This window comes from Vanellus vanellus (assembly GCF_965231255.1).
Source record: "Vanellus vanellus genome assembly, chromosome: 10".
Lineage (NCBI taxonomy): Eukaryota > Metazoa > Chordata > Aves > Charadriiformes > Charadriidae > Vanellus > Vanellus vanellus.
This window is the reverse complement of record NC_138915.1, coordinates 24,465,600-24,493,117: the sequence shown is the minus strand read 5'-3', so window position 1 is coordinate 24,493,117 and position 27,518 is coordinate 24,465,600. Positions and strand designations below refer to the sequence as shown.

General features: G+C 59.2%; 1 protein-coding gene across 4 annotated transcripts; it reads right to left on the bottom strand.

Annotated features, from left to right (window-relative positions):
* Positions 1-596: 596 nt before the first annotated feature.
* Positions 597-26,444, bottom strand: NLGN3 (neuroligin 3; the record flags this gene model as incomplete). Of its 4 annotated transcripts, XM_082488422.1 has the most annotated exons (7): positions 597-1,485; positions 1,902-2,691; positions 7,893-8,078; positions 9,813-9,962; positions 12,650-12,709; positions 24,800-24,859; positions 25,967-26,444. In XM_082488422.1, 7 exons carry the CDS (start codon positions 26,442-26,444, stop codon positions 648-650), a joined length of 2,562 nt encoding a protein of 853 aa, XP_082344548.1. In that variant the 3' UTR covers positions 597-647. The 4 variants fall into 4 exon arrangements, with proteins under 4 accessions (XP_082344548.1, XP_082344550.1, XP_082344549.1 ...); XM_082488424.1 differs by lacking the exon at positions 24,800-24,859 and having other exon boundaries at positions 25,967-26,072; XM_082488423.1 differs by lacking the exons at positions 12,650-12,709; positions 24,800-24,859.
* Between the last annotated feature and the right edge of the window lie 1,074 nt (positions 26,445-27,518).

Below are 27,518 nucleotides of genomic sequence, written 5' to 3'. Positions count from 1 at the left end.
CAGGGTCTCCGGGGTCCCCGAGTCCCGGCACCGGCCCCAGCGCCCGCACCCAGCAGGAGGCCGGGTCCCCAGACCCTGCCTGCTCCCTCTGCCTATAGCACCATGGCCCGGGGCCACTTCTCAACACAGTGAAGAAGCTTTTTCCAGGGCACTCGGGATGCCAAGCCGCCTGGGGATGCCCGGGCACTGGTGGAGAGGGATGCCTGGCCCTGCTCCTCATCAGTCCCAGGGTGCTCAGTGGATGGAGCGCTGGGAACGTGATCGTTTCACGGGGAGGCACAGCCCCGGCGCAGGGACCCCCGTAACCGCTGCCAGCGGGGTCCCCCCTGCCTGCCTGCGCCAGTTCATGGGCGCAGGGGCTGCGCCGTGTCCCTCCCTGCACCCTAGGGCGACCCGCGGGGCCCTCCAACCGGGAGCCGGGAGAGTCAAAGCACTTCTCAAAAGTTAGATAGGAATGAAAAGAAAGCGCCAGGGGAAGAGCGGGGCATCCAGCTGCGCCGGGACCCCACAGGTCTCCGGGGTCGGTGCCGCACTGTCCGTGGGCGCTGCTCCTCCATCCGGGGGCTCCATCGGCCCCGCTGGTCCCTCTGCCAGTGTCTGCTGCGTGCGTGTGCGTGCGTGCGTGCGTGTGCGCCGGCGGCGGGCGGCTATACCCTGGTGGTGGAGTGTGAATGCGGGAGCCCCGTGCTGTTGAAGCCGGCAGTGAAGGTGTTGTAGGGGTGCAGGGTCTGCAGCCCCACCAGCGAGTTGGGGATCATGGTGATGGTGTTGGGGGTCATGAGCGGGATGTCGTCCGGAGAGCGGCGCAAGGTGAGGGTGTAGTCGGGCAGAGCAGCCAGGCGCAGGGTGTCGTGGGGCGGCACAGCCTCGCACTCATGGTGCCCCTGGCTCACCTGCAAGGAGGGCATCTCCTCGTCAGGCGCATGGGCGATGTCGTTGGCGGCGCCACGCTGGGGGCTGGGCTGCCGGTGCGTGTCCTGCCGGCGCTTGTCCTTGCGGTAGTAGAGGGCGGCGAAGGCCAGCACATTGAGGAAGAGGAGGGAAGCGCCCACAGCGATGGTGACGCTCAGCTCAGTGGAGTAGTCGCGGGGGCTCTCGAGCAGGGTGCCCGCCTCCTGCTCTGGGCTCCACTTCTCCTTCCCGTTCTCACTGTTGTAAGCGGGTGAGATGGCGGGGCGCTTGGTGGTCCAGATCTTGCCATTGGGCCGGCGGGTGATGTGGGAGTTCTGTGTGGTGTCAGGCGGCGGCACTTTGGTGGTGGTGGAGGTGTAGTGGAACATATCATGCAGGTTGTACAGGTGGGGGACCAGGTGCTTCCAGAAAGCCACCTTGGTGGCCCGGTAGTGGTCACGTACCCGTGGCTTCAGCCCGATGTGCAGGTACAGCTGGTCACGGGGGTTGTACTTGGACCAGGCCACCTCCTCAAACCGGTTGGCCTTGGTGTGGATGAACTTGGTGTCCTGGGGGACGGGCTTATTGGGGTCCCTGCAAAACACAGGCAAAACAGAGCTAGCTCTGGGAAAAGCTGGAAAGGCAAGGAGAGTGAGCCGAATACAGAGATGGAGGCACAAGAGACCTTTGCCAGTGGTGGCACAGGGTGGGCTGGCGAAAGGTCCTGCATGGCTGGGCAGCACCCCAACCCTGGGTCAAGTCTCACCCACGATAACCATGGCCAAGCAACCTCCCCACTCCTGCGCTGGGCTGGGTCCTGTCCTGGGGGCTGGCTGCGCTTTCGGCTTCTCACTGTGTGTGGCTGATGCCCTGACCCCAGTGAAGGTGCAGCCCATGGACCTCGGGGGACAAGGGGCTCGATGTCCCACACCAGGCATGACACCCCCCCAACCACAGCATGGTCCCAAGGGGTGCAGCTGCAGGAGCGCAGAGCCCCCATCCCCACTCACCCTGTCTTGGCAAAGTTGGTCCAGTAGGTCATCACCACGGCGCTGAGCATGACATCGTTCTTGGAGAAGTTGCAGGGAAAGAGGTCTGTGGGGCCAATCATGGGGATCCCGAACACGTAAGGCACCTCATCCCCGTGGGCTGCGTCAGACCACGCAGGCTTCATCAGGCTCTGGCAGTGGTGGTAGAAGGCGTAGAAGTAGGTGGGTGAGCCGTAGCGGGCATGCAGGTCAGCTGTCACCACTGATGGCTCTACCCACTGGTGGTCAGTGAAGAGAGCCACCAGAGTCTTCCGACGTGTCTCAGGGTTGTCCCTGTCGGCCCAGTCTGTGTACATGAACTTGATGGTCTCCCGCAAGGTGTCCTTGCCCTCGGGGTAACCGTACAGGTTGTCTACAAAGTTGGAGACTGAGTAGTCAAAGTCACTGCCTGAGACGCCGTCCTCAGGGTCTACTACGCCCTCCACAAACTTCAGCCCCTCGCCCTGGTTGACCCCCAGCATGATATCATAGTTGAGGAATTCACCCTGCTCCATCAGGATCTCCGGATCATCCGGGATCACATCCCCATCAATGACTGGCCCAAAGGCCACATGGTAGCGAGCCGGCTGGATGTCTTGCTCCACCAGCTCCTTGGCACTCTTTTGCCGCAGGCAGTCCACCATGTCCACTGTGTCCAGCACATTGCAGCCCACCTTGTCGGCCAGCATGCTGGTGTACTTCACAGGCTGGTAGTTGACTGCCCAGCTGGAGAGCGCGGAGCCACTCTGGATGATGGCTCTCTGGAAGAGACCTGCAAGACAGGCAAGGAGCAGAGAAAGCTCGCAGCAGTGCGAGTGCCGTTCCAACACCCCCCGCTGCAGTGCAGGACACAGCGTGGAGAAGGCATCGTCGATGCCCTTGGACCCCTGCAAGGACCCAGCGCTCCAGCCTGCTCCTGGCCTTGACCAGGCTCGCACTGGGGGCTCAGCTCAGGGCCACTACGAGGGTGGCAGGGTGACAGCTGGGCGTGCAGCGGGTGCTGCTGGCAGCAACTAAGGGCCGCTGTGCTCCCTGAGGATCCCATCGCAGGGGATGGCCTGGCATCCCTCTGTCCATAGTGGGGAGGAGAGGGGTGGTGGCTGCATCACAGCCTGGCCTTGCTGAGCAGCCTGCGCCGTCCCAGCCACCCCGAGGCCATGTGGCCTGAGCCCCCAAGGGCTGCCCCCGGCTCAGCGCCATCTTCCAGCCCAAGGCGGCACCGGCTTCACCGAGCAGCCCGGCTGCAGGCTGGCAGCAGCGGGAGGGTTAACGCCTGCTCGGGGACACTTAACCCTGTGTGTCCCACCCCACTGCTTTGTCAGGGTCCCCCTCACCCCCCTCCCTGCCGCTTCCTGCCCAGCTGGGGCTGCTCAGTGCCAATCCGGCCCCGCAGGAGCACGCTGCCAGATGCACAAAGAGGGCCTTTCTGCCACCGGGAACACAGAGGGAGTGGACTTTCGCCCTGGAAAACGGGGCCACAAAGGCCCTGGCCCAGGCGGAGGAATGTGTGGCTGGGCTCCAGCCCCATGTCAATGGCGCTTGTGCTCGGAATACAAAGGGCAGCGAGGAAGCGGAGCCTCCGGGGCGGTGAAAGGCACCCGGACTCGAGGTGCACCCTGGGGTCCCTGCTCTTCGGCCAGCCCTCGCCTGTACCCCGAGTGCTGCCTGAGCCTCACCGGACACCGGCGCTCGCTCACTGCGAGGGACTGTCTCAGGAGGTTCCTGAATGGTGCTGGTGCAGCAGCGTGGTGGCCACGGGGCTCCCTCCCAGCCCCCTGAAAGGTGGAGTGCCTGCGTGAGACCCTGTGTGCAGCCAAGGCCGTGCCACTCTACAGGGGAGCATGCACCTTCCTGCAGCAGAAGTGTTGGGAGGCTCCTGGCTCCCGGCCACCATGTCCACAGCTCTTGTCTGCACGCACAGTCCTCGCTCTGCTAAGTACCTGACGTACAGTCCCATGCGCTGGGACAAAAAGAAGTCACAAGCTCTGTTTGTCACCTCCCGGTGCCCTAGAAAGCCGTACCCAGCCTACGGGCTGGAGGCTGGCCATGGGTTTGCTTGTTCTGCACCATCATCCATGTGCCAAAGAGCCAGGATGGAGGTTCTGTGGCTCCCAGGAGATGCTGTCCCAGCAGCAGCTATCGCATCCCACCAGCAGCATCACTTCCCAGACAGACCTACAGGGCCGGGCTCTGCCCCTGCCCACCCCTGCCTGGGGAAGCATGGGCAGCTGGTGTCACCAACAGCTGGTGACATCCCTGATGGAGCCCCTTTGCTGTGTCTCTGCATGACCACGTCTGGACCCAGGAGGGCCCAGGAGTCTGCGAGAGCCCAGACCTGCCATGTCCTTCCCCTCCATGCCAGCACCCCAGGGAGGCATCGCTGCCCTGCAGCTCAGCCTGGGGCCCTCTAGCCTGCTGGGGCCCAAGCGGGAAGATGCAGCTCTGCCTTCCCTGCCTGTTCCCATCTGAGGTGAGGCTCCCGATACACTCCCGCGTCCTGCAGAGGTGGCTGCCACGGCACAGCGGAGCCAAGCGGTGGGACCAGGGCTGTGCCGAAGGGTGCCTGGTGCTGCAGGCTGCCACCAGCTCCTGACTTCCCGTTTGCTTTGCTCAGTAGCTGAGACTGGAAACACCTCTGGGGTTGTCTGGGCCAAGCTCTACTCAAAGCTGGGTGCTGGGCACCTTGTCCAGCTGAGGTCTGAGCATCCCCAGAGCTGGCAGCAGCCCCTAAGAAGCAGGAGATGGGGCAAAGGAAGCACAAGAGGTTTGCCCGGCAGTCACTGCTCCTGCCTCGGCACGGCCAGCTGGGGAGAGAAGCAGCACCTTGGTCCTTGGCGAGGAATCCACCCGTCTACAAGGGCTGAGGCTGGCAGGGGAGCTGCGGGTCTCCCCGGCAGCCAGACACAGCGTGCGCTGCACCAGCCTCCAGTGTCTGCCTCTCGCAGCGCCTGGCAGAGCAGGCACAAATTAGCAGCTTCATTAATAGCTCTTGATGACTATGAGTTTTATTTTGACGCGATAAAAACAAACCCGCCTGGTCTGCAGGCTGCATCTTAGCGCAGCTCCCCCGCCGTGCTCCAGAGCCGGCTGCCCCGTCCCTGGGAAGATGGGTGCTCCAGCACAGGGTGGGGTTTTTGAGGTCATTTTATGGCCAATTGCTTTGATGGAATACTGGCTGCAGCACCGAGCACTGCCCTCCCACCTCACAGCTGGCAGCAGCTCCTCTGCCACAGCAGCGAGGGTGCCGGGCACCCGGCATCACGAATTCATTACACCCTCCCCGGCCTTTCATGCTCAGTACGGGCAGATAAACCCCTTTTTCTTTCTGCAGGAGCTTTCAGCCTGTAAAAGGCTCCCCACTGCTGTGCCCACACTGCCCAGGGTGCCTGTGCAGGAGGGCACGTAGACCCTCAGATATCCGCGCAGGGACAGCACGGCCCTGCACAGTCCCCACAGCCGCAGAGCATCCCCTGATCTACCCGTGCTCCTTTCGTACACACTGCTCAATCTACCCTCTAGCACAAGAGAAGCATCCTCTGGCTTTAGCCGTCAGAAGCATCTTCTCCTATGGGCTAAGAGAGCTGCTGCCTGCGCTGCACGGCTCTGGGTAGCTGGGAATCCTAACCCAGGAGCCCCAAAAGCGGTGAGCGCAGCCCTGGTCCTGCCCTGCCCTGGCATTGCGACATCGGCAGCAGCTCTGGAGGTATAACTCACATTTTCCATGTGCTTGAGCTTATTGTAGTCTAACACCCGTTAATATTTGTCGAAGTCACCTGAAAAGGAAGGGGCAACACCCCCAGGAGCATCCCGCTCAGGAGCTGGCACGGGGGGAGCAGGATGACAGAGGGGCTGACCTCAAGCAGCGGGCATTCATGCAGGAGCATGGACTGAGGACAAGTGTCCTGAGAAGCCCGGGGCAGCAGGGAAAGGGGCTTACCCAGAACAGACACGTCCCGAGTGGGCAACAGCAGCTCCATACACACTGCCAGGGCTGGATCACTTCAGCTTTATCTGCCTTTTTGTTCCTGCTTTACCCAAACATGGCTGGGCAACGGTGACGGTGACAGCAGACCCAGCAGGTTGCGGGGCAGTCATGGAAGACCACCATAGACTTCATGCGGGAGCGCCCAAGCTGCCAGTTTTTGGGAAGCAGCTGCCCACCAGGTCCAGATGTGCCTCTGTTGTGGTGTCTGTGCATCCCCCAGAGCTCTGATCCTTGGGGCACCAAGGGGAGCCCAGCGGTGGGAGCTGCCGCCCCGAGAGCAGGAGCACTCTGCACAAGGTGGGTTAGTGCTGGCTGTGCCACAGGGTCCGGCACACAGGGAGCATGGGACACTGGTGGGCTCCAAAGCTAGCTTGGGATATCCTACCACCCAGGAGGCTCCAGAGCTCCTCTGCATACTCCAATCCAGTGGGCCACGGCAGCCGTGTCTCAGCCTCTCCGTTTCAGTTTGCTGGCCCATCCGAGGAGAAGCTGGCAGCCAGCTGCGACCGCTGGTGGGCAGCAGGGATGGGTGCGGAGGCACAGGCAGCCTGTCAGCCCCTCTTCTCCCTGGGGAAGTGCCATCAGTGGGAAGCAGAGCCCAGCACGGTGATGGGTCTCTGCGCAGGGGTGGGCTCACTGCAGGGCAAGCGGTTTGCCACAATCAGGCAAGTTTAACCGAAAGGGCAGCTGGAGAAATCTGGGAGAAGAGAGCTGTTTCTGACTTGCCTTTGGCTCCATGGTGAACTGCCAGCATCCTGCAAGCCCCGTGCCAGGTCTGGGCTCAGCGGGGTGCCGCCCTTCGCTCCCCACCACCAGCACAGGCTCTGCCACCTCTCACCGCAGCTAATGCCAGCCTCGCACTGCCCGCAGCGCCTGCAAACCTCCACCAGGCAGACTGGGATGGTGGTGCTGGTGCAGCCACCTTTGCAGCAGCCTGGGCTGAGATCATTCCTCCTTTCAATATCGGGGCAATCAGCCCATCGGCAGCTCCCAGGGCCAGAGGAATCGCCAGCCCCAGCTTCCTCCCACAGACCAGGCCATCAGCCCTGCTGAGGTTCTGAAGGTCTCCTTCGTTCCTCTGCGGTTCCCAGGCTGTTGAACAGGGCTGCAGCTCTTCTCAATGGCTTCAACTGTAATTTTGTGTGTCTCTGAGGAGCAGAGTCACGCCTGCGTCCACTGCCCTTCTCCCTTCTCCCTTGCACCACGTTTGGGGACACAGAACTGGAAGAGGGCTGCACCCTCATATAAAGCCCTGTGACCAAGTCCCTGGCAGGCGGGTACCCTGTGGACCACATCCAGTTCAGCCTTTGCTCCTGCAATTTCCTTTAGGAAGTTTATCAAGAACACATCTACTCCCATGGTTATTTTTTTTTTCCCAATGCTCAATGTAAATGTCTTCACAGGTGGCTACATGCATTTGCTCTTATGCCAACACAATCTTTTAGCGTAAATAATTCCATTCTTTATCTAGAGTAAACACTCTGCTATATTTACAGATATCAATCATATCACTTCCACCTGTGTTTTGCTAATCGCAGCACTTCCAGCTCTCCCAGTCTCGCAAGATGGGGCCCTCCATCCCTCCCCAGGCTCAAGTCTGGCTTCCCCTCTATTCCGATAGGAATGCCTTTCCTAGCCCTGAGATCCATGTTCCTGGTACCCTGCCTCATGCCCTACAGCCCCTCCACACCTGCTGCTGGGCCAGCGCGGTCCCCACCTCTCCCCACACTCAGGTGCTGGCCCCGGGCTGCAGCCCCGCGCCCTGGGAGCACCTGCTCCATCCCTGGCTCCCACGTGCTCTGCTGCCAGCCTCTCCCTGCCCGTCATATTCCTGGCCTTGGGTCAGGCTCTCACCAGTGACTAATTAAAAAGCAGCCCTGACTTTGCTAGGGTGGCCGGCGGTACCCGGGTGGGCTCCCTTCCCCAGGATAGCATCAGCAGGGTGCTTGTTGGCAGCCGCAGCACGCTCGGGCACGGCTGGCACCTACCTTCGGAGTGGTGGGAGAGGGTGAGCAGGCTGACGCAGGAGGCACCGATGCCGGAACCGAAGACGGTGATCCGCAAGGGATCTCCCCCAAAGAAGGCGATGTTCTCGCTGACCCAGCGCAGCGCCTGTATCTGGTCCAGCAGCCCATAATTGCCCTTGGCAGCCTGGTCCCCCGTGCTCAGGAACCCTGCATGCCAAGGGGAGCCCAGTTAGGGATGATGAAGCAGGGGGTGTCCTGACCTCCCACCCGCCCTCCCCGGCCTATGGGAGCTTCTATGGGACCCTGTCCCACCACAGCATGACACCCTACTACCAAGAGATTCCTGGGAGCTCAAGCTGGAGCAGGGACACCACCGAGCTCCAGCCACCCTCAGAGGAGCAAAAGGCTGGGAGTGCAGCTACAAGCTCCGGGAAGTCTCTCCAGCCAACTGCAAGCAATGACAGGGCACGAAGCCCTGTCCTACCCGGACCACCACCTGTGCTAATAACAGGTCGAGACATTTCACGCGTGCTCCAAGGAAAGCTGAGAAAGCGTCGGTGGCTGCAGGCAGGCTGAGCGCCTGAGCAGCCAATGCTTTCCATGGACCAGCGTGGCCCGGAGGAGGCTCTATAAATGTAAGGAGGTGGGCTGGGCAGAGAGGAACCGACTGCAGCTTAAAATACAAAGGCTCTCAGTGAGGAAGATGCTGAGAAATGCTTTCAATAGCAAAGGGAACACCAAAGATAAGCTATCAGTGATTCATTTGCTTTGACTCAAAGCAGGAAGCCGAAGCCATGGTCCTGAGGTAAAGGCCAGGTAGGTAACCCCAGCAGTCAGGGAGCGGTGCCGGCGCTGCTCTGGCACTCGAGGTGCTCTGGCTGGGCACGCTGCAGCACTTCAATGGAGATGACAATGGCACCACTCAAATCTTAGTTCATATTGTGACTTACATCTCTTAAATTTGCACCTATCCATCTTAAAGGCCTGACTTTTCCTATCGACAGGTCTTTGTTTTTCCTGAAAAGCCTATTTTCTGCCAGGTAAACTGCCATCTTCCCTAAGAGACTATGGGGTCTGGAGGCCGTCAGAGGGATGTGGTGCCCCGGGTACTGGCCGGGAGCCCTGCTGCCCAGGGAGAGCGCTGTGTCAGGCTAGATGGCTAGGAAGAGAGCTGGCCCTACCGGCAGCTTGGCTGGGAAGGAGTTCTCCCCAGACCTCCTCACCCCTTGTTCTCCCTGCTGCTAAGGGAGGCAGCAGTGATGCTCCAGGCAAATCTCCTGTGTCGGGGGGGGCTTTCCGCTGCAGCAGGCAGAGGACTGCAGTGCGTTTTGTCGCTGTGCCCCCATTTCACCTCTCTAGGTCACCAGTGCTCATGAAAATGGGACTTCCACCCTCCTCTATATCCGACACACCCTTTGGTGACCCCCTCTGCAGACAGCCGGGCCGCAGTGGGTGGCTGTGGGGGTCCCGGCAGCTCACCCGGCTTGGAGGCAGCCTGTGCCCAGGGAGGGAGAGCTGCCGGGTCCCCCGGGGCAGCCAGGCAATACCCGCTGGCAGCTCACCGATCCGAGCCCTCTCAGGAAAAGATGCTGGGTAAACACATTTATTATTTATTTAACCGCAGACCAATATTTGCTTTCAGCTGAGCCAGGCTGTGTAAATGAGCCTGGGGGGGGGAGGGGGACCGGGGGGAGATGGGATGCCAGTACCAGGAGCCAGACCCCGCTGAGACTGCCCGCTGCGGGCACTGCCACGTGGCAACCCACTTGGCGGCCAAGGCGAAGGACAGAGGCAGCACCCGCAGCACAGTCCCCATCCCACCAGGCCCCACCTCCCGTCCCCACCACCACCTTCCTGGCTGTTTCGAGCCCAGTCGGCCATGGGGGCTCACCCCGCTGCCCCGCTGCGCGGGCAGCACAGCCCACGCCGTCCAGCCCATACCGAGCACTCCAACGCGGTAGTTCAGGGTGATGACAATCACATTCCCGTAGCTGGCCAGGACGCTGCCGTCTATCATGTTCCCCGTGCCCTCCATGTACGAGCCGCCGTGGATATACACCATCACTGGCTTGGCCCCGCTGTCCCGGATGTCTGGAAGGAGAGGCGGTTAAACACAAGACCCCGCCAATGGCCGCAGCACCCTGCCCGACAGGCAGACCAAGGACGAGGGCGATGCCAGCTGCCAGGACTGGGGAGAGGGCTTAGGAGCCAAACCCAGAACTCTCCTGGGGGCCACAGCATGGACCTCAAAAGCCGACCACCACTGAACCAACCCCGCCAGCCCCTCTATGAGTGGCGGCAGCTGCTGCGCCGTCCCCACACTCATGTCCCCTCGGAAACATGCTCGCTGGACCTGGCTGCTCGTCCCCGGAGCCGTGCTCTGTTGCAGGTGGGAGTTGCAGAGTGCAGCCCCGGAATGCAGCCCCACATCCCGTCTTTGGCTGGATCCAAGCCCTCGGCTCCATGAGTCCTGGAAGCTGGCATTGCGGGGGGGGCAGGGATGGGGATGTGCAGGACCTGGAAGGCGGGGGGGCACTGGTGGGTGCTCCAACGTCTGACTCTCCCGCCTCCCCCTTCCCGTCTCCCTGGGAAGGCAGAAACCTGCCGGCTGCCTGGATGTGAACCCATGGCACCCCAGTGCCCAGACACAGACATGGTGATGAGGCAGACAGTGTGTGCACGTGTGCGTGTCAGGGAGATGAGCACAGAGTCCGGACGAGGACAGGGCATGAGGCATGGAGTGAGGATGGGGAATGGCACCCTGAGGGCCGGGGAGGAAGGACTGCAGGAGCCTGGGGGACAGGGAGCAGCCACGCTCCCTCTCTCTACTGGCCCCATCCAGAGGACGTCCTGCCCCTTCTGTGCCACTGGCCTTGGGATCCCTCACGGAGCCAAGCCCAGGCACAAGGGAAGAACACCTGCACTCGGCTCCTGGTACATCTCGCCCATGTTACATGGAGGAGGCAGCTGCAGCCGTCGTGGAGACGGTGCCAGGTGCCACATGCCTGCGGTGCCCAGCCCTCTCCTGGGCTGGTGAGAAGGACTTTGCCCTCCCTCGTGCTCACCGGCACCCAGTGCCTGGCTCAGGCAGGCTGGCATCGCCTGCTGGGGCCACTCGGCCAGCCGCAGCTCCCAGCCTCCTCCCTCACCGGTGCTCCGTGCTGTCCCGGCAGCCAGCCCCCGCTGTGGTGCCCCTGGGGCTGGGACTCCCAGGGCACAGCCACACCAACTCAGCGAGGAAGCCCAGCCGGAGCGGACATGCTCCCTTGCGCCCACCTAACCCCTGCCCACATCCAATCCTCCCCACGGCTTGCCCATCGCAGGGGGCTGCAGGGCAGGCTGATGGCTACCTCTGGCCATCCCCACCTCCAGCTGTGGCCCAAGGCATGGCAAAGGGTGGCCACCCTTCCCTGTACAAAACTTCTTCCCTCCAGGAGAATGAGGACATGGCAAAACCCGTGCCAGCTCTTTTCCTATTGCCAGGATGCAGCCAGGCAAATGCACAGACGTGGGGAGCAAAAAGTGCTCGCGGCTCCTCCAGGACAGACATCGCCCGTGTGGCAAAGCTATGGCAGGACAACTCTTCCCCGGGCAACCTGCTTGAAATGCGAAGGGCAGGAACATCGGTGCCTGTGCCCGTGTCCTCTCCTCCCTGCCACCCGCTCCCACCAACACACAAAGGGACATCCTTGCAGCAGAATGGCAGCAATGTGCGGAGATGTACCAGGGAATAAATGGCTCATAATCACTGCAGCACCTTTCAGTGTGCAGGGATTGAGCACAGTTGAGTCACTTAGGCTGAATGCCAGTTTACGCCCTGGTACAAGAGATCCTGGGGCACAGGTTAGCGGGAGAAAACAACGGGGTTTTGGTACTGCCAAGGAAAAAGCTTTTCATCTGTTTCCCAGATCCTAAACACCATCTGCCAGGCCATGCCCGAGCTGCCCTGGGACTGCTGCACACCATGAGGTTTTACTGGCCCTGGCACGTTAGGGCTGCACCCTGTCTGACCCTTCCTCCTGCCTCCTCTTCACATCCCTGCAGCCAAACACACCAACTCCATACCCTGCAGATGAATAACCCCGTTTTACTAAAAATAGCTCATTCTGCAGCTTGCTTAGCCCTGGCGTACAACTAGAATCACATCTGCTTGAAAGCCCACTCGCTCTGCCTCGGCTGGTGCTGATGCTCTGGTTGCATGCAAGACCTCACTCGCGTTGGGTGGAGAAGGAGAGAAGTTAACAGAAACCACGTCCGAGCGGACCTTGGGTCTCCTGAGCATGACCCGGTACCCTGCAGGTGCCAAGGGTGCCAAGCTGCTGGCACGGCCACTCTGTGGCGATACCCACGGCGGGGCCAGGCAAGGGTGGAGGGGGAAGTCGCTGGCTCCCAGCTGTGTGTAACCGACTCTGGAGGGATGAGGCTGGAGGTGGGATGTGACCGGGCTCGGGGTGAAATGGGCCCAGGTGCCCGAGGGGTCCTCTCTTCCCAAGCTGCCATGCTTCCTCCCTGCCCTCGCTGGAGCGGAGTGGGAGCAAACTTCTCCTAAAGCAAAAAAAACCAAACCCAAACCCACGAGCTTCACCCCCGCCCCGTCCCAAGGAGGGGAAGGACCTGGGTGCCCTGCACAGCCGGCCAGCCTGCCCCCCACCCACACAGCTGCCCGGCACGGCAGACCGACACACACAGGGCTCCCGGGGGATGGCAGCGGATGGCGGGCTTTGCAAACGGAGTTGCTTTGCTTGTCATGCAGTGGGCAGCCTCGAGCACAGAAATACCTTCGTCTTCATCCCCGTCATTATCCGCTAAGTCCTCGCCCTGTTTCTTAGCGCTGGCTCCTAGGGACCAAACACGAGGAGACAGAACAAAAAGGAAAACAAAAAGGAAAAAAAAAAAACCAAACCAAAACAAACGAAAAAAAAAACACAATAAAACAAAACAAAAAACAAAAGAGAATTCAAAAATAGCATGATAGCAGAGACGGTGGGGCCAGGCCTGCGCCCCACAGCACTGCTGGCTACTCACACTGCACCTCTCCCAGAGCCAGGGCGGCGCAGGCAGGACTGCCCCGGAGCTGCGCCAGGATGCCGCTTCGCCTGGACCCCTTCCCAGATCCTCTCCGGGGGGTGGCAGGGAGGAGGAGAGCGGGCCTGGGGCAGCACCAGCGCCGGCGGTGGATCAGCCTCTCAAAGCACTTGCCGATCTTCCTGCATCCCAGCCTGGCCCCCGCCGGCTCGCGCACCCTCAGTCCCTGCGCCGGGGCAAGGCTCCCTCCCCTACCGCCCGGCTGCAAGCAGGAGCCCTGCTCCCAGCTCTGCTGCCAGCGGGGACAACCATCCCATCCCCTACCACCAGCAGAGCCCACATGAAGGGTCGCCCTGGGTGGCCACTGACCACCAGCCGGGGTCCTGCCCGTCACCCCCCCGCGGTGCATGGCCCCTTGTTGTGCCTGGCACGGCTATGCTGCAAACCACCAGCGCCGCAGCACGAGACCACCACGGCACGCTGCAGGGAGCCATCGTGACGGGCGCTTGCCTGCGCTGTCCGGCTCTGTCCTGTACCAACACCCTTCTTAGAAGACGACTTCCATGGTTCTCTGAGGATTGCAAAGGCACCGACTAGCTTGCCCTGACCAAGGCAGAACCCTAAAGATACCAGTTTCTGTAACATCCTGAAAGCTTTCCAGTGGCCCTCAGCAAATCTGCAGTGCCGGGGCACGGGTCAGGCCTGCGGCCCCAGTTGGATGCTGTTGCAGACGGCGTGCACCAAGCCCGGTGCTTCCCGAGCTGCGTGCAGCCGGGGTGAGCCAGGAGAGGTGGCCTGTGGGCTGGCAGGGAGCAGACGCAGTGCAGACCTGTACCGAGGTCCCCCGTGCTGCAAAGGGCTGCGTGCCCTCGTGGGCACAAAGCCGAGTGGTGCCAACCCTGTGCCGTGTGGCCCCGAATTTCAGTAAGAAACTCTGCTCTCCTTATCCCCTTAGAACTGCAGGCCAGCGCCTGCAGCCCTCTGCGCCCTCACACTTGCACAAAAAAAAGTTCCCCAGGTGATGGTGACCTCAGGGGTGACAGCCGGGTTTCCCCCAGGTGGGTGGACCTCCCCGAGATGCGCAGGGCTTCAAGGTCTGGCCAGGCACCCGGCCAATCCTGGGGCCCCGCTGCTGTCACCAACCGGACCCATCGCCGCCGCAGCAAGGGTCTTGCACGGCCTCCAGCAATGCTCCCGCGAGCGAGGGGCAGCCCTTCGGCTGGATGAAGCAATGATGAGGTGAGCACAAAAACTGGCCAAGAAGATGAACTTGGGGAGTCGTCCGCACTGCCACTCTGGGAGTGGGATCCCGCAGGTGACATGGGTGGTGGATAACAGAGATGGCAGTGTGGAGGGGGACGGGACTTGAAGTTAAAAGGAATCTGTGATGGGAGAGGGAGAGGTCTGAAATGGCTGTGAGGGAGCTCCATCGGGGAAAGAGGCTTGCACAACACCTTAAGCAGCCACGACCTGCTGGAGAAAGTCCAGAGGAGCAATGACCAGAAGTCTAGAAAAATCCAGCAGGCAAGAAAAGTTTGCAGGAGGCTGAGTAACGGTGAAACCCGGGAGCAGAGGACTGATGGGAGCTACAGCAGCATCCTGAGGCATGAAAGGCCACTGAAAGGTGGTGAGGTGGAAGAACAACTCTCTCACTGCTGTGCAGAGCACAGGCAGCCCCGGAGCTACACAAGGCAGGTTGAAGTTGGATGAGAAGAAAACCTTCCTGGCAGAAAGGGCAGGAACGCGCTGGAAGAGGTGGCCTGGGGAGGTGTTTAAGATCAGGTGAGGCACACTGCCAGGAAGAGGTGAGGTAGAGCTGCTGCTGCCCGGGGCAGGGATGGATCAGCTATCTCCAGAACCATCCCGATTGTCTCTGACTTGGAGTTCACCTCCTGACCTACCCCCTCCATGCCCCAGCCCTGCCTCCTTGCCCACTGCTTCGCCACCCAGACATCCCCTGAGCTCCTCACATCATTCTCCTGTTTTCACCCAACACCACCCCCATCCCTGCCCCCCAGCATCCCCCCTTCCCACTGCCTCCTTCCCGCGCTCCCTCCCCAGCCCACACTCAGCAGGCACGTGCGGCTGCCCAGCCTGTTTGCAGGAGGCTGCAAGCTTGACCTACTGTGTCTTTGTTTGGAAGAGCTGCGAGCCCAGAAAGCACTTAAGTGATGAAGTACTCGTGCAATATTTGCTAACTGGCGCTATGCACCAGCCTCCTGGGTATAGCTTAGGGGTAGGGATTTTTCTCTAATGAAGACCACGGACCTTCATCAGCACTGTGCTTCAGAGCTGGGAAGCTGATGGCAGGCAGCTGGAGATCCCTTTCCACTGCTGAGGGCCCTGGGGCTGTTAAAGCCCTGGGACTGGCCAGGCTGCAGCCCTCCAGCCTGGTCTCCTTCAGGGAACAAAGGTCTCCATGCAGCTGGGGATGGAGGAACCAGCTATGAGGAGCTGTCAGGCCATAAGAGATTGAAGTGGCCACCATCCCTGTGATCTAAGCAACTGTCCTGGCTAAGCAGGGAGGGATGTGGCTGGAGACCACCACCCCAGAGCTTAGGGATGGTTTGGACAAGCCTAAAAGCAACCTGAGCTTCACGCACTGCAGAAGGGACAGCAAAAAGCAGTGCTGGGAAGCGAAGCAAAGCAAAGCAGGGGCGCAGTAAGGCAGGACAGGGGGAAGGGGAACAGTGGTGGCACGTTGTGTGTGGCAGATGCAAAGCACAAGCCTTCCCCGTTGGCAGGAAGGTGCCACGGTGGCTGGGGTTATGGTGAACACAGACTGCTTTGACCAAGCCGACTTTTTCCCTTTCGCTACGTTGTTCACCTCCACTATGACCCACTGATGCCCCACAGCTCATGAGAGCAATTACAGCTTCACTTCCCTCACCCATCCCTTGCACTTTGCTCCATTACCTCCCTCCACCGGTTACTGCCGTGTTCAAGGACAACCATCCCAGGGGATCTTCCTCCAGTGCTGGCAAAAGCCACCACAGGGCCCCGCAGCACCTACTCTCCCAGGATGGGTTTGAGCTTGTGGATTCACAGCTGGAAAAACCGAAAGGACCGGTGGCTTTTACTCTCCTTACCCATCACAAACAGAAGGGCATGGTGTGTCAGCAAGGGCATGACGTGTCAGCAAGGGTGTGACACAACGCGTCAGCAAAGTGCGTGGCGCGTCAGGGCATGCGGAAAGGGTGCTGAAGCTCTGCCAGCTTGACCAGGGAGCATTGGTATCCATCTGGCAGAAAGCCATGTCCTCTCTAAGCTCTGCACCCCACGACTGTCGCAGCTTCCCAGGCAGAGCTCTGGTGGGAACGCACTGCCGTCCCGGTGCTCACGCCAGCACGGCACAGCGGCATGAGCTCACTGGTGGGAGGCGCGCTCAAGTAGGGGAGCTCCTCCGCTTGGTGACAGAGCTCCTTGGAGGAGGTGAGAAGGTTGAGGAGTATCAGGGAGAGCAAGAGAGTACTGGAAGCGCACCCTACCTTCCCTGGGACAGGCCCAACAGGCAGACAGTGTGCATGATACGGAGGATTCCCTGTCCTCTCTCCACCTGGCTGAACATGATGACTCAAGGGGTAGGGGGCAATGGCGATAAGATCCTGCACGGCACAGCAGGTGCATTTCCTTTGTAACCACCCCACCTTTCCAGGTGCCCTCACATTGTAGAATCACAGAATCCTGTAGGTTGGAAGGGACCTTTAAGATCATCGAGTCCAACCACCAACCTAACACTGCCAAACCCACCACTAAACCATGTCCCTCAGAACCACGTCTGCCCCTCTGTTAAATACCTCCACCACTTCCCTGGGCAGCCTGTTCCAATGTTTGACAACCCTTTCGGGGAAGAAATTTTTCCTAATATCCATCCTAAATCTCCCCTGGCGCTACTTGAGGCTGTTTCCTCTTGTCCTATCGCCTGTTCCTTGGGAGAAGAGACCGACCACCCCCTCGCTACACCCTCCTTTCAGGGAGCTGTAGAGAGCAACAAGGCTCTGCAGGTGGAACCAAACAACAGCAAGGACGATGGTTCATCTCGCTTGGAGGTGTTGCCGAGGTCAAGTCGGCCCGCGCTCTGCGTCAAAACTGCTTCCTCAAAGAAAAACAAGATAGGTCATTGTCATAGGAGACTCCCTTCTGAAGGGAATAGAAGATCCAATATGCGAACCAGACCCACTCCTTAAGGAAGTCTGTAGCCTCCCTGGGACCCGGGTTAAAGACATGAAAAGAAAACTTCCCACCCTGGTATGGCCCTCAGATTATTATCCATTATTGATTTTTCAGGTGGGCAGCCATGAAGTTGCAACAAGAAGTCCAAGGACAATCAAGAGAGAAGTGGGATGACTGATTAAGGGATTAGGAGCACAAGTAGTGTTCTCTGTCTTTCCAGTAGCAGGGAATGATGGGGGAAGAAACGGGAACACCCAGCAGATCAACACCTGGCTCTGCGACTCGTGGCACTGGCAGAATTTGATCATGGGTTGGTTTGCACAACACTAGGCCTGCTCGTGACAGACGAGGTACACCTGTCTCAAAGGGGGAACAGGATCTTTTCACAGGAGTTGGCAGGGCTCGTTGGAAGAGCTTTAAACTAGATTTGAAGAGGGAGGGGGATGAAACCAGCCTTACAAACGATAAACCACCAATGTTTGAGGGACAGTGTGCTAGTGAGGTCCTTCGTTCTGCCATCGCAGCGGAGGTAGGGGATGGAGATCCATGCAGCAGCAAAGATGCAAGGGTTATTGATGTGTTAGAAACCGTGGAAGTGCCCGAGAATGATCACATAGGAATTAGGGCTTCTCCCTGCCAAAAGGCAGCGGGATCAATAGCCCAACTGAAGTGCATCTACACTAATGCATGCAGCATGGGCAACAAACATGTTTTGATTGTCTAGAGGTTAATGATGGTGATAAGAGAGGGTTGAGTGTTTATGGGTAAGAATCAGAGGGAAGGCCAACAAGGCAGATACCATGGTGGGAGTCTGTTACAGACCACCCAACCAGGATGAAGAGGCAGATGAAATATTTTATAAACAGCTGGAAGAAGTCTCAGAATCGCTAGCCCTTGTCCTCATGGGGGACTTCAACTTACCAGATATCTGCTGGAAATACAATAGAGCAGAGAGGAAACAGTCTTGGAGGTTCCTGGAGTGTGTTGAGGATAACTTCCTGACACAGCTGGTGAGTGAGCCAACTAGGGAATATTCCCCACTGGATCTGTTGTTTGTGAACAGAGAAGGACTTGTGGGGGATATGACAGTTGGAGGCTGTCTTGGGCAAAGTGACCACAAAATGAGAGAGTTTTTGACTCTTAGAGAAGTAAGGAGGGTTCAGCAGAACTACTACATTGGAATTCTGGAGGGTGGACTTTGGTCTATTTAGAAGCCTGCTTGACAGAGTCCCTTGGGAGAAAGTCTTGATGGGCAAAGGAGTCCAGGAAGGCTGGATGTTCTTCAAGATGGAAATCTTAAAGGCACAGGAACAGGCCATCCCCGTGTGCTGAAAGAAGAGATGGCAGGGAACAAGACCAACCTGGCTGAACAGAGAGCTTTGGCTGGAATTCAGGAAAAAACAGAGAGTTTATGACCTTTGGAAGAAGGAGCAGACCATTCATGAGGACTACAAGGGTGTTGTGAGGTTATGCAGGGAGAAAATTAGAAAGACCAAAGCCCAAAGCCCAGAACTTAATCTGGCTATTGCAGTAAAAGACAATAAAGAAAAGGTTCTATACATACCTTAGCAATAAAAGGAGGGGTGCAGGGGGAAACATAGTGATAAAGGATGAGGAAAAGGCTGAGGTACTTAATGTCTTCTTTGCCTCAGTCTTTAATAGTAAGACCAGTTGTTCTCCAGGTACCCAGCCCCCTAAGATGGATGACAGGGATGGGGAGCAGAATGAAGCCCCCACAATCCCAGGGGAAATGGTGAGCAACCTGCTACACCCCTTAGACACACACAAGTCCATGGGGCTGGATGGGATCCACCCAAGGGAGCTGGTGGAAGTGCTCATCAAGCCACTGTCAACCATTTATCAGCAGTTCTTGCTAAACAAGGAGGTCCCATTTGACTGAAAGCTAGCAAAAGTGACACCCATCCACAAGAAGGGCCAGAAGGAGGATCTGGGGAACTACAGGCCTGTCAGTCTGACCCCGGTCCCAGGGAAGGTCATGGAACAGATCTTCTTCAGTGCCATCACGTGACACGTATAGGACAACCAGGCGATCAGGCCCAGTCAGCATGGGTTTATGAAAGGCAGGTCCTCCTTGACTAACCTAATCTCCTTCTATGACCTGCTTAGTGGATGAGAGAAAGGCTGTGGATGTTGTCTACCTAGACTTTAGCAGTCTTTTACATCGTTGCCCACCATACTCTCCTTGAGAAACTGCTTATGGCTTGGATGGGTGTACTCTTCTCTGGGTAAAGAACTGGCTGGCTGGCTGGGCCCGAAGAGTGGTGGTGAATGGAGTAAAGTCCAGTTGGCAGCTGATCACAAGTGGTGTTCCCCAGGGCTCAGTCCTGGGGCCTGCTCTGTTTAATAACTTTATCAATGACCTGGACAAGCGGATCAAGTGCACCCTTAGTAAGTCTGCAGATGACACCACATTGGGTGGGAGTGTCGTCCTGCTTGAGGGTAGGATGGCTCTGCAGAGGGATCTGGACAGGCTGGATTGATGGGCCGAGACCAATGGTATGAGATTCAAGAAGGCCAAGTGCTGGGTCCTGCACTTGGGTCACAAGAACCCCATGCAGTCCTACAGGCTTGGGGAACAGTGGCTGGAAAGCTGCCCAGTGGAAAAGGACATGGGGGTGTTGGTCGACAGCCAGCTGAGTATGAGCCAGCAGTGTGCCCAGGTGGCCAAGAAGGCCAACAGCATCCTGGCTTGTATCAGCAATAGTGTGGCCAGCAGGACTGGGGCAGTGACTGTCCCCCTGTACTCGGCACTGGTGAGGCCCCACCTCAAGTACTGTGTTCCGTTTTGGGCCTCTCACAAGACAGACATTGAGGTGTTAGAGGATGTCCAGAGAAGGGCAACGGAGCTGTGAGGGGTCTGGAGCACACGTCTGGTGAGGAGCAGCGGAGGGACCTGGGGGTGTTCAGCCTGGAGAAAAGGAGGCTGAGGGGAGACCTTCTCGCTCTCTACAGCTCCTTGAAAGGACGGGGTAGAGAGGAGAGGGTCAAGTTCTTCTCACTAGTAACACGCAATAGGACAAGAGAAAATGGCTTCAGGTTGTGCCAGGGGAGGTTTAGATTGGATATTGGGAAAAAATTCTTCACCAAAAGGGCTGTCAAGCATTAGAACAGGCTGCCCAGGGAAGTGGTGGAGTAACCATCCCTGGAGGTATTTAAAAGACAGGTAGACATGGTGCTGAGGGATGTGGTTTAGTGGTGGACTTGGCAGTGCTGGGTTAATGTTTGGACTCGATGATCTTAAAGGTCTTCAAAACCCGCCTGGACGCTGTCCTGTGCAACCTGTTGTAGGTGACCCTGCTCTGGCAGGGGGGTTGGACTAGATGATCTCCAGAGGTCCCTTCCAACCCCGACTATTCTGTGATTCTGTGATTCTTTTCCAACCTGAACAATTCTATGGTTCTATGAAAAATTCCCTCCACTAACCTAGTGTGAATGCCTGTTGTGCTGCTTCACTTCAAGATGATGGCGAAGTGACATTGTTCAGACCGATAGGAAGGATGCATATGCTCTTATCTGAAGGCTCTAGGAAGATTTAAGCTAAAGTTCAGTAAAAAATAAAATCACTTTCCCTGAAATAGGGGCATCCACGCCGGATTTATGCTATCTTAAGTAAACCATGCCAACAGCACTGACACCAGCGCAAACAGAGATAAAGGAGGGTGAGGAGCTTCAATCCTTGGAGCCTTGGCGCTCAGCATGGTGTGAATAATAGAAGAGCAGGAGCCTGAGCTGACACCTTTCCAGATCCAAATGTCTGCTCAGGATGGTCACGGGCAGCCCCAGCACCCCCTCCTCAGTGCAAGCTCCCTGGGGCACCCATTCCCACGCAGCATCCATGATGCCACAGGGAACAGGCACCCGCAGCAGCATTGCCACCATATCTGATGGCCACGTGCACCCAGAGGCACACATGCTGGTGGCCACACCGGCTGAGATGCTTCAATGGTCTCCTGGGATGCATTAAAAAGAATGTGGCCAGCAGGTGGAGGGAGGTCATCCTCCCCCTCTGCTCTGCCCTGGTGAGGCCACATCTGGAGCACTGTGTCCAGTTCGGGGCTCCCCGGTTCAAGAAGGACAAGGAACTGCTGGAGAGGGTCCAGCAAAGGGCTACGGAGATGATCAAGGGACTGGAGCACTTTGATGAGGAAAGGCTGAGAGCCCTGGGGCTGTTCAGCCTGGAGAGGAGAAGGCTGAGAGGGGATCTCATCAATGCTTATCAGTATCTAAAGGGGGGTGGCGAGACAATGGGGCCAGACTCTTTCCAGTGGTGCCCAGTGACAGGAAAAGGAGCAATGAGCACAAACTGGCACACATGAAATTCCATCTCAACATGAGGAAAAACTTCTTTACTTCAAGGGTGGCAGAGCACTGGCACAGGCTGCCCAGAGAGGCGGTGGAGTCTCCCACTCTGGAGATATTCCAAACCTGCCTGGACATGTTCCTGTGCAACTTCTGTAGGTGACCCATCTTTGGCAGGAGAGGTTGGACTACACAATCTCTGAAGGTCCCTTCCAACCCCTGCCATTCCATGATTCTATGATTCTCTGGGAGTGACAAGGAATGGGACCGGGACTGATGACAGCCCCTGAACCTGCTGCTGCACAACCCCACAGGGGGGGGCAGCTCCCCTGGGACCCTGTTGGGTGGCCCCTCCAACCATCAGCCCTTGGTGCTGCCCTGCCCCTCCCTGGATGATGCAGAGGAGTTATCTCCATCCTTGAATGGACTCCATAAAAGCACCGCATCTTCTCACACTCTGCTGCTTCCGCCAGCACAAACACCTACCCTCACCTTTGCAAATCGCTCCCTGAAGTGGAACTGGAGCGTCAGGGTCTGCTCCGAGCGCTCTGCAAAGCAGCAGGCTTCACAGGAGGCTGGTGAGAAGCCTTCCAGCAAGGGAGCACTCCAGAAGTTGCGCAGCCTCAGCCAGTACTCGGATAAGTTCGCTTCTTGGAGAGCAGCGGAGAAGCCACAATGGTTTTCCCACAGAGGAGCCAGAGCGCATCCCGAGCCTGGGAGCTGCTGGGAGCTCCGGCCACGCTCACACAGTGGAACAAGACAACTGACTGCCACGTTCATCGCCGTGGCATCACAGACTCTGCACAGCTCCAGCCAGAGAGATTAGGGCAATTGATAGTAAAAACTGGGGACGGCGGCTATGTGCAGGGCAGACACAATTTTCCCCTCCAAAAATGACACCCACCTCCTCATGCCCTACAGCAAGGTCTGCCCAGGGTGGGGGTGAAGGGAAGGGGAAAGCATCCCCGCACCCGCCACGGCCAAGCACGGGCTGGAAGCGTTGGCAGCACAAAGCAAAGGGCAGAGCTGCATTTTGCATGTAGGTCCTGTACCGTGTATGTGCATACACACTCTTTGGGTGGGCAGCGTTACTTCCACAGCAGAGCCCAAGCCTCAGCGCTGTCAGCTTCCCCGGGACCATATGTGGCTATTTTTTCCTCAAAGCAGCACTGCCCCGTCTTGCTCCCAGAGATGGGATGCATGGAGGAGACTGGCATGTGGGAAATTTCCTTATAGGAAAATATATCGGGCAGGGAAACAGGGACATTTTTTCCTGTCCCAGGGATAAATGCTGATAAATTCTCAGTCCTTTGGCTGCTATGAAACACACTGAGCTTAGGGGTGGCAGAAATCATGAAAACTCCAGTAAAGCGGGAGCGGAGGCATTTCGAACCACCAAAACACTGCACAGTTGCCTGCTCCGCGAGAGGAGAGCTTATTCACTGCTCATATGTGGCCTTAGAAATAACCATCAAGAATATTCCAGAACGAGCCAATGTTCAAACGACACGCAGCCTGAGGAAATCAGCACTGCAGGTACATTATCCTCACCCCAAGCATTACTGACCCGGGATACACGACGAGGGGTGAGGAAGCCTCCGTGTCTCATCACAAGTGACTCAATTAATTCGAGCCAACTGCAAGCAGAGCCGTGGCCGGAGCCGAAGGGCAGCGCCAGTGTCTCGGTGCTTTAATTCCTGGCATATCACGCCTGGATGCCCAAATGGCCGGCACTGGGGATCCGCTGGTCCGTGAGTCAGCACAGCCCAGCGGGGGCAGAGGGCACATCCCCCCTCAGCTCCCCGGGAGGTGACCAGAGGCAACTGCAGATGGGCTGCAAAGAAACCCTGCCCGTGAGCAGAGCCGTCAGGGAGGGAAAACCGGGAGATGAGCGCGACCAAGGTGTTTCGCCATGCCTTATGTTGTCCCCCTTCTCCAGCCGTAACACGGACCCTGCTTCCCTGGCCCCGGCTGTAGGGCTAGGGGTGGCGGGGGTCCGCCAGCCCCCGCAGCCGGTGGGAGGGCCGGGAGAGGAAGCGCTTTGAAGTGGCTGGTGATCGCTGGCACAGCCGGCTCCGGAGGCAGCGTGCGGAGACTCCCTAATGCGCCAGCCCTTTCAGGGGCAGCCTTGGCACTCAGAGAGATGGCGTGTGAATAGCCAGGACAGCAACAGGAAAAGCAAAGCAAAGAAACCCAACAACAGAACTGGGGGAAATGGCTGGAAGGAAAGCGCTCCCCAAACCTCCAAGCCCAGCTGTGCCGGCCCCGCCAACCCCAGGGGCGCAGGGAGGCGGAGGCCGGGATGCAGGGACCCCCGCTGCCCGCCACATGCTCCCTCCCTGCACTGAGCCTTTCAGAAGAGCTTGGCTGCCCGACCGCCCGCACATCCGACTTTGGGATGCACAGAGCAGCCCGGGCTCTCCCTGCCTGCGAGGGGGCTGTGCGGCGGGGACGGGTGAAGCGTCGCGTCTGACAAAGGGCTGAGCCAGCTCCCATTTGCACATCTCCACTCCCTGGCCGAGAACACAGCATCGGTTTGGGTCAATGCAGGGCTGAGCTGCCCCCCCTTGCCCCAAAGCACAGGGCATGAGCCGCGTGCGGCCCTGGGGATGGAGGCAAGGCAAAGTGGAGACGTGTCTGAAAATGAGGCGCTCAGCCACCCAAAGGGCAGCTGGGGCTCTGGGAGGATGCTGTGCCAGGGGGTGGAGAGCAGATCCTCACTGGCAGGGCTGGCAGAGGCACGGGGGTGTGAGCAGCGGGGAGCAGCCTTGGTGGGACCACAGGCTGGGGGGGGGCAGAATATGGCAGTGTTTATACAGCCAGGAAAGGTTTTATGCTTTTAACCGAGGAGCTTTGGATGCAAAATGACAAGGGATGCAACAGGGGAAGAGCTCAGCCCAGGACAGGCTGCAGTCTCCCATTTCACAGGTCCTTCCCTGAGCGGGTCCGTACACCCCCAGCTGGGGATGCGCCCCTAAGGGATGGGGGCATTTAAGTGCTACCCACCGTCAGAGGCTCCCCCTCATACCCCAGGGGCTGGGAGGCTGCTGGTGCCAGCGGGATGAAGGTGGGAGCACGGGCTCAGCCCGGGAGAAGCTGTTCTGAAAGGCCTGGAGCAACATGACCATTCTCCTCTGACCTGACCCCAGACCTGTGCTCCCAGCCAGCGGTACCAGTTCCAGCTCCCCTGGCCAGGAAGCGGAGGTGGCCGGAGCATCCGCGGGGCTCCTCCGAGCGGGAAGCGGGGGACGGCAGGGTGGGCTGCTCGGAGGGCCCACGGTCTGGGTGGCAGCACAGAGAGGTGCTGGAGGAGCATGCCGCGGGCCGGGGACCGGCCAGGCACCCCCTCACTCTCTCACTCTCTCTCTCTTTCCTCTCTGTGCCTCTCTGCCGGTCGGCTTGCTACATACCTCCTTTCCTACATATTTTCTTGTTGGGCTTTCGGGTGCATTCCTTGGAAATCCGTTTTACTGTAAAATGAATAAAAGACTACAAAATAACAGGAGGCTCCACTGGCAGGAGTGGGCATGCAATCACAACCACGCTGCCACCCTCCCGCCGCCCCCGGGACCGTGGGAGGTGGGGAGGGAGCGCCGCCGTGGGAGGAAAACTCTGGACCAGCCGTGCTTGGCGGGAAGGAAGGCACGATGCATCCCTGTGACCAAGGGCCCCAGAGACAGAGGAGTGGAGCCAGCCAGCCTGGGAGAAGCCACTGGCCTGCCAGGCTTCTCCGCTGTGCGCAGCGGACCCGCTGCGGGTCCCTTCCAGCCCACTGCAAATCCCCGGGGGGCTGCCGTGCCGTTGCGGTGAGGCTGGGGCATGCGCGTGGGCAGGCGCTGCCTCCTCTGCCCTCTACTTACAGTTCAGATGGGATCCCCTACAAAGGAAAAGGTTAGATAAGGAGGCACCCGGCGCCACTCAGCCTCACCCCAACGGGACCATGCCCCGCGGGCCCCCGGCACCCCAGGCTCATCGCTCTGCCAGCGGACAGGGGAGCAGCCAAGCGATGCGCCTGTTGGTGCTCCCAACCTCCCATCCGTACCAGGGCCCAGAAAAGGGCTCCACGGTCCCTTCCTTGCTGGAGCATCTCCCCAGGGAGAGGCAGAGAGTGTTCCTCCCAGCCGCAGCCCACTCCCACAACTAGCGCATGGACCTGGGGAGGGTGGGAAGGGGGGAGGAAGGACGAAACCCGAACCAACTCAAGACAGAACCTGGCACTCGGCACCTGGGGAGCACAAACCAGCTTGTCGCTCTGTGGATCTGCGGTCAGAGAGTCGGATTCAGATTTAGCAACACAAGAGAGGAACCCGTGACGATGCCATGGAGGTGGAGGGGGAGGGAGGGGACACTGGGAGGCGTGGAGGAGCAGGAGCACGCGAGACAGAGATGGCAGCTGAGGGCAAGAGGGCGAGCTGCGTGGCCAGAGAAAGCTTTCCACAAACAGACAGCATGCTGCAGGGTCCACAACCACATGCTTCAAACACAACACCTAGGTGAGACCAACCACTGCTGGGGAGGGGGGAACGGTGCCCCCCTCTCCCCCCCGCCCTTCTGCGGGCAGCCCGGTGAGGACTCACCATCCTCCGTGGGGATGTAGATGTTGAGGTACAGACAGTCCTCGTTGGGGTCCTGGATGTACGTGGCCACGATATCCAAATTGGAGGTAAACCAGATGGGAAGCATGATCTCAGGAACGGCGTTGTGGATGTTCTGGGGGCAGACCGGTGAGAAGTGGGTAGCGTTCCTGATGCCCGACCAAGATGGTGGCGGCTCAGGGGGCATGAACCTCTTCTCCCCGACAGGGGGGGCGGCATAAGGCACCCCCAGGTACTGGTCCACGGGCCCCAGGATCTCGCTGGGCAGTGGCACTCGCACCCCCCGTAACTTCCCATAGTGCGTGTTGACAGTCGGCGAGTAGACCTGTCCCTCCATCTGCACAACTGCCGAGGCGAAGCTCAGGACCCAGAGGGTGAGACGCAGGTCCCAGCCGGCCACCAGCTCAGGCACTTGGAGAACGGGGGGCAAGAGAGGGCTTCTCCAGAGTATCAGCCACATCGTCCGGGAGGAGCAGCACCAACATCCAGGCTTGAAGCTCCTGGGAGAGGGCTCAGGGCATCCCCATCACACCAAGCCTCCAATTTGCCCACTGGGAATAGATGGAGCAGGAGAGCCGGGAGTCAGGAGTGTGCAAGCCCAGCCACACCTTCCGCTGGGTGAGTCGGGAACACGGACGCAGGGAGATGTGCCACCGCTCCTCACAGCCTGCCAGCTGCCCGCTGCTGCCTGCCTGCCAACGGCCCGGCCCGGAGGGGACTGCTGGTACTGTGGAGAGATGGAGGGAATTAACAGCAGACTTGCTCTGGGAAGAGGCAAAGTGCTGCAGCGCATTAGGAGCCAGGATCCCTGGCCAGACCTTCCCACCCATGACTGCTCGTTGGCTCTGCCACCGCCCAGGCAGGCAGCAAGCGCGGGCAGCACAAGCAGAACAGGTGCAGACACACAGCCTGCGTCTGTCCACGCCTGTAGAGCCTGTCCCCAACACTCAGGGGCCAGCCCTGCTCCCGCCCTGGCCAGGTGAGCCCCGCAGCTGCCCTTGCCCCGTGCTGCAGGAGAGTATCAGCAGCAGATTACGGGTGCCAAGGTACGCAGGACAGTGCCGATTTCCTGGCACCACAACATCCGTTGCCCAGCACGGCCCCTGCACAAGAGCCCACTGGCACCTCTCCCCTCCTGCCTGCGCTCCCACGCCGCGCAGACTGTGCACCTCACCTTGGCTCCATCCCAGCATCGCTCCCCCGTCCAAGTGCCGCCACCCAGCAAATTAGACCCAGACACCCGTCTCGCCCGCCCACATGCTCTCCAGACAGCTTTCTCCCTCCACGTGCCTCTGGCCGAAGCGGCGAGAGCCCAGGCACAACCTAGGTGCTGGGCGGGCAGGATGGGAACAGCCAGAATGCTTCTGGGCAGCGGTCCCCCAGTGCCGGCACCACAGCATCCCTGCCACCCGAGCAAGCCCTGGGGAGGCAGAGCTCTGCTACCATGTCCCCACACCGGGCTTTTGGCGGAAGGCGGGGGGAGCAGATGTGGCAGCCCCCCGTGGGGTCCGCGGGGAAGGGAGGGAGCTGCAGG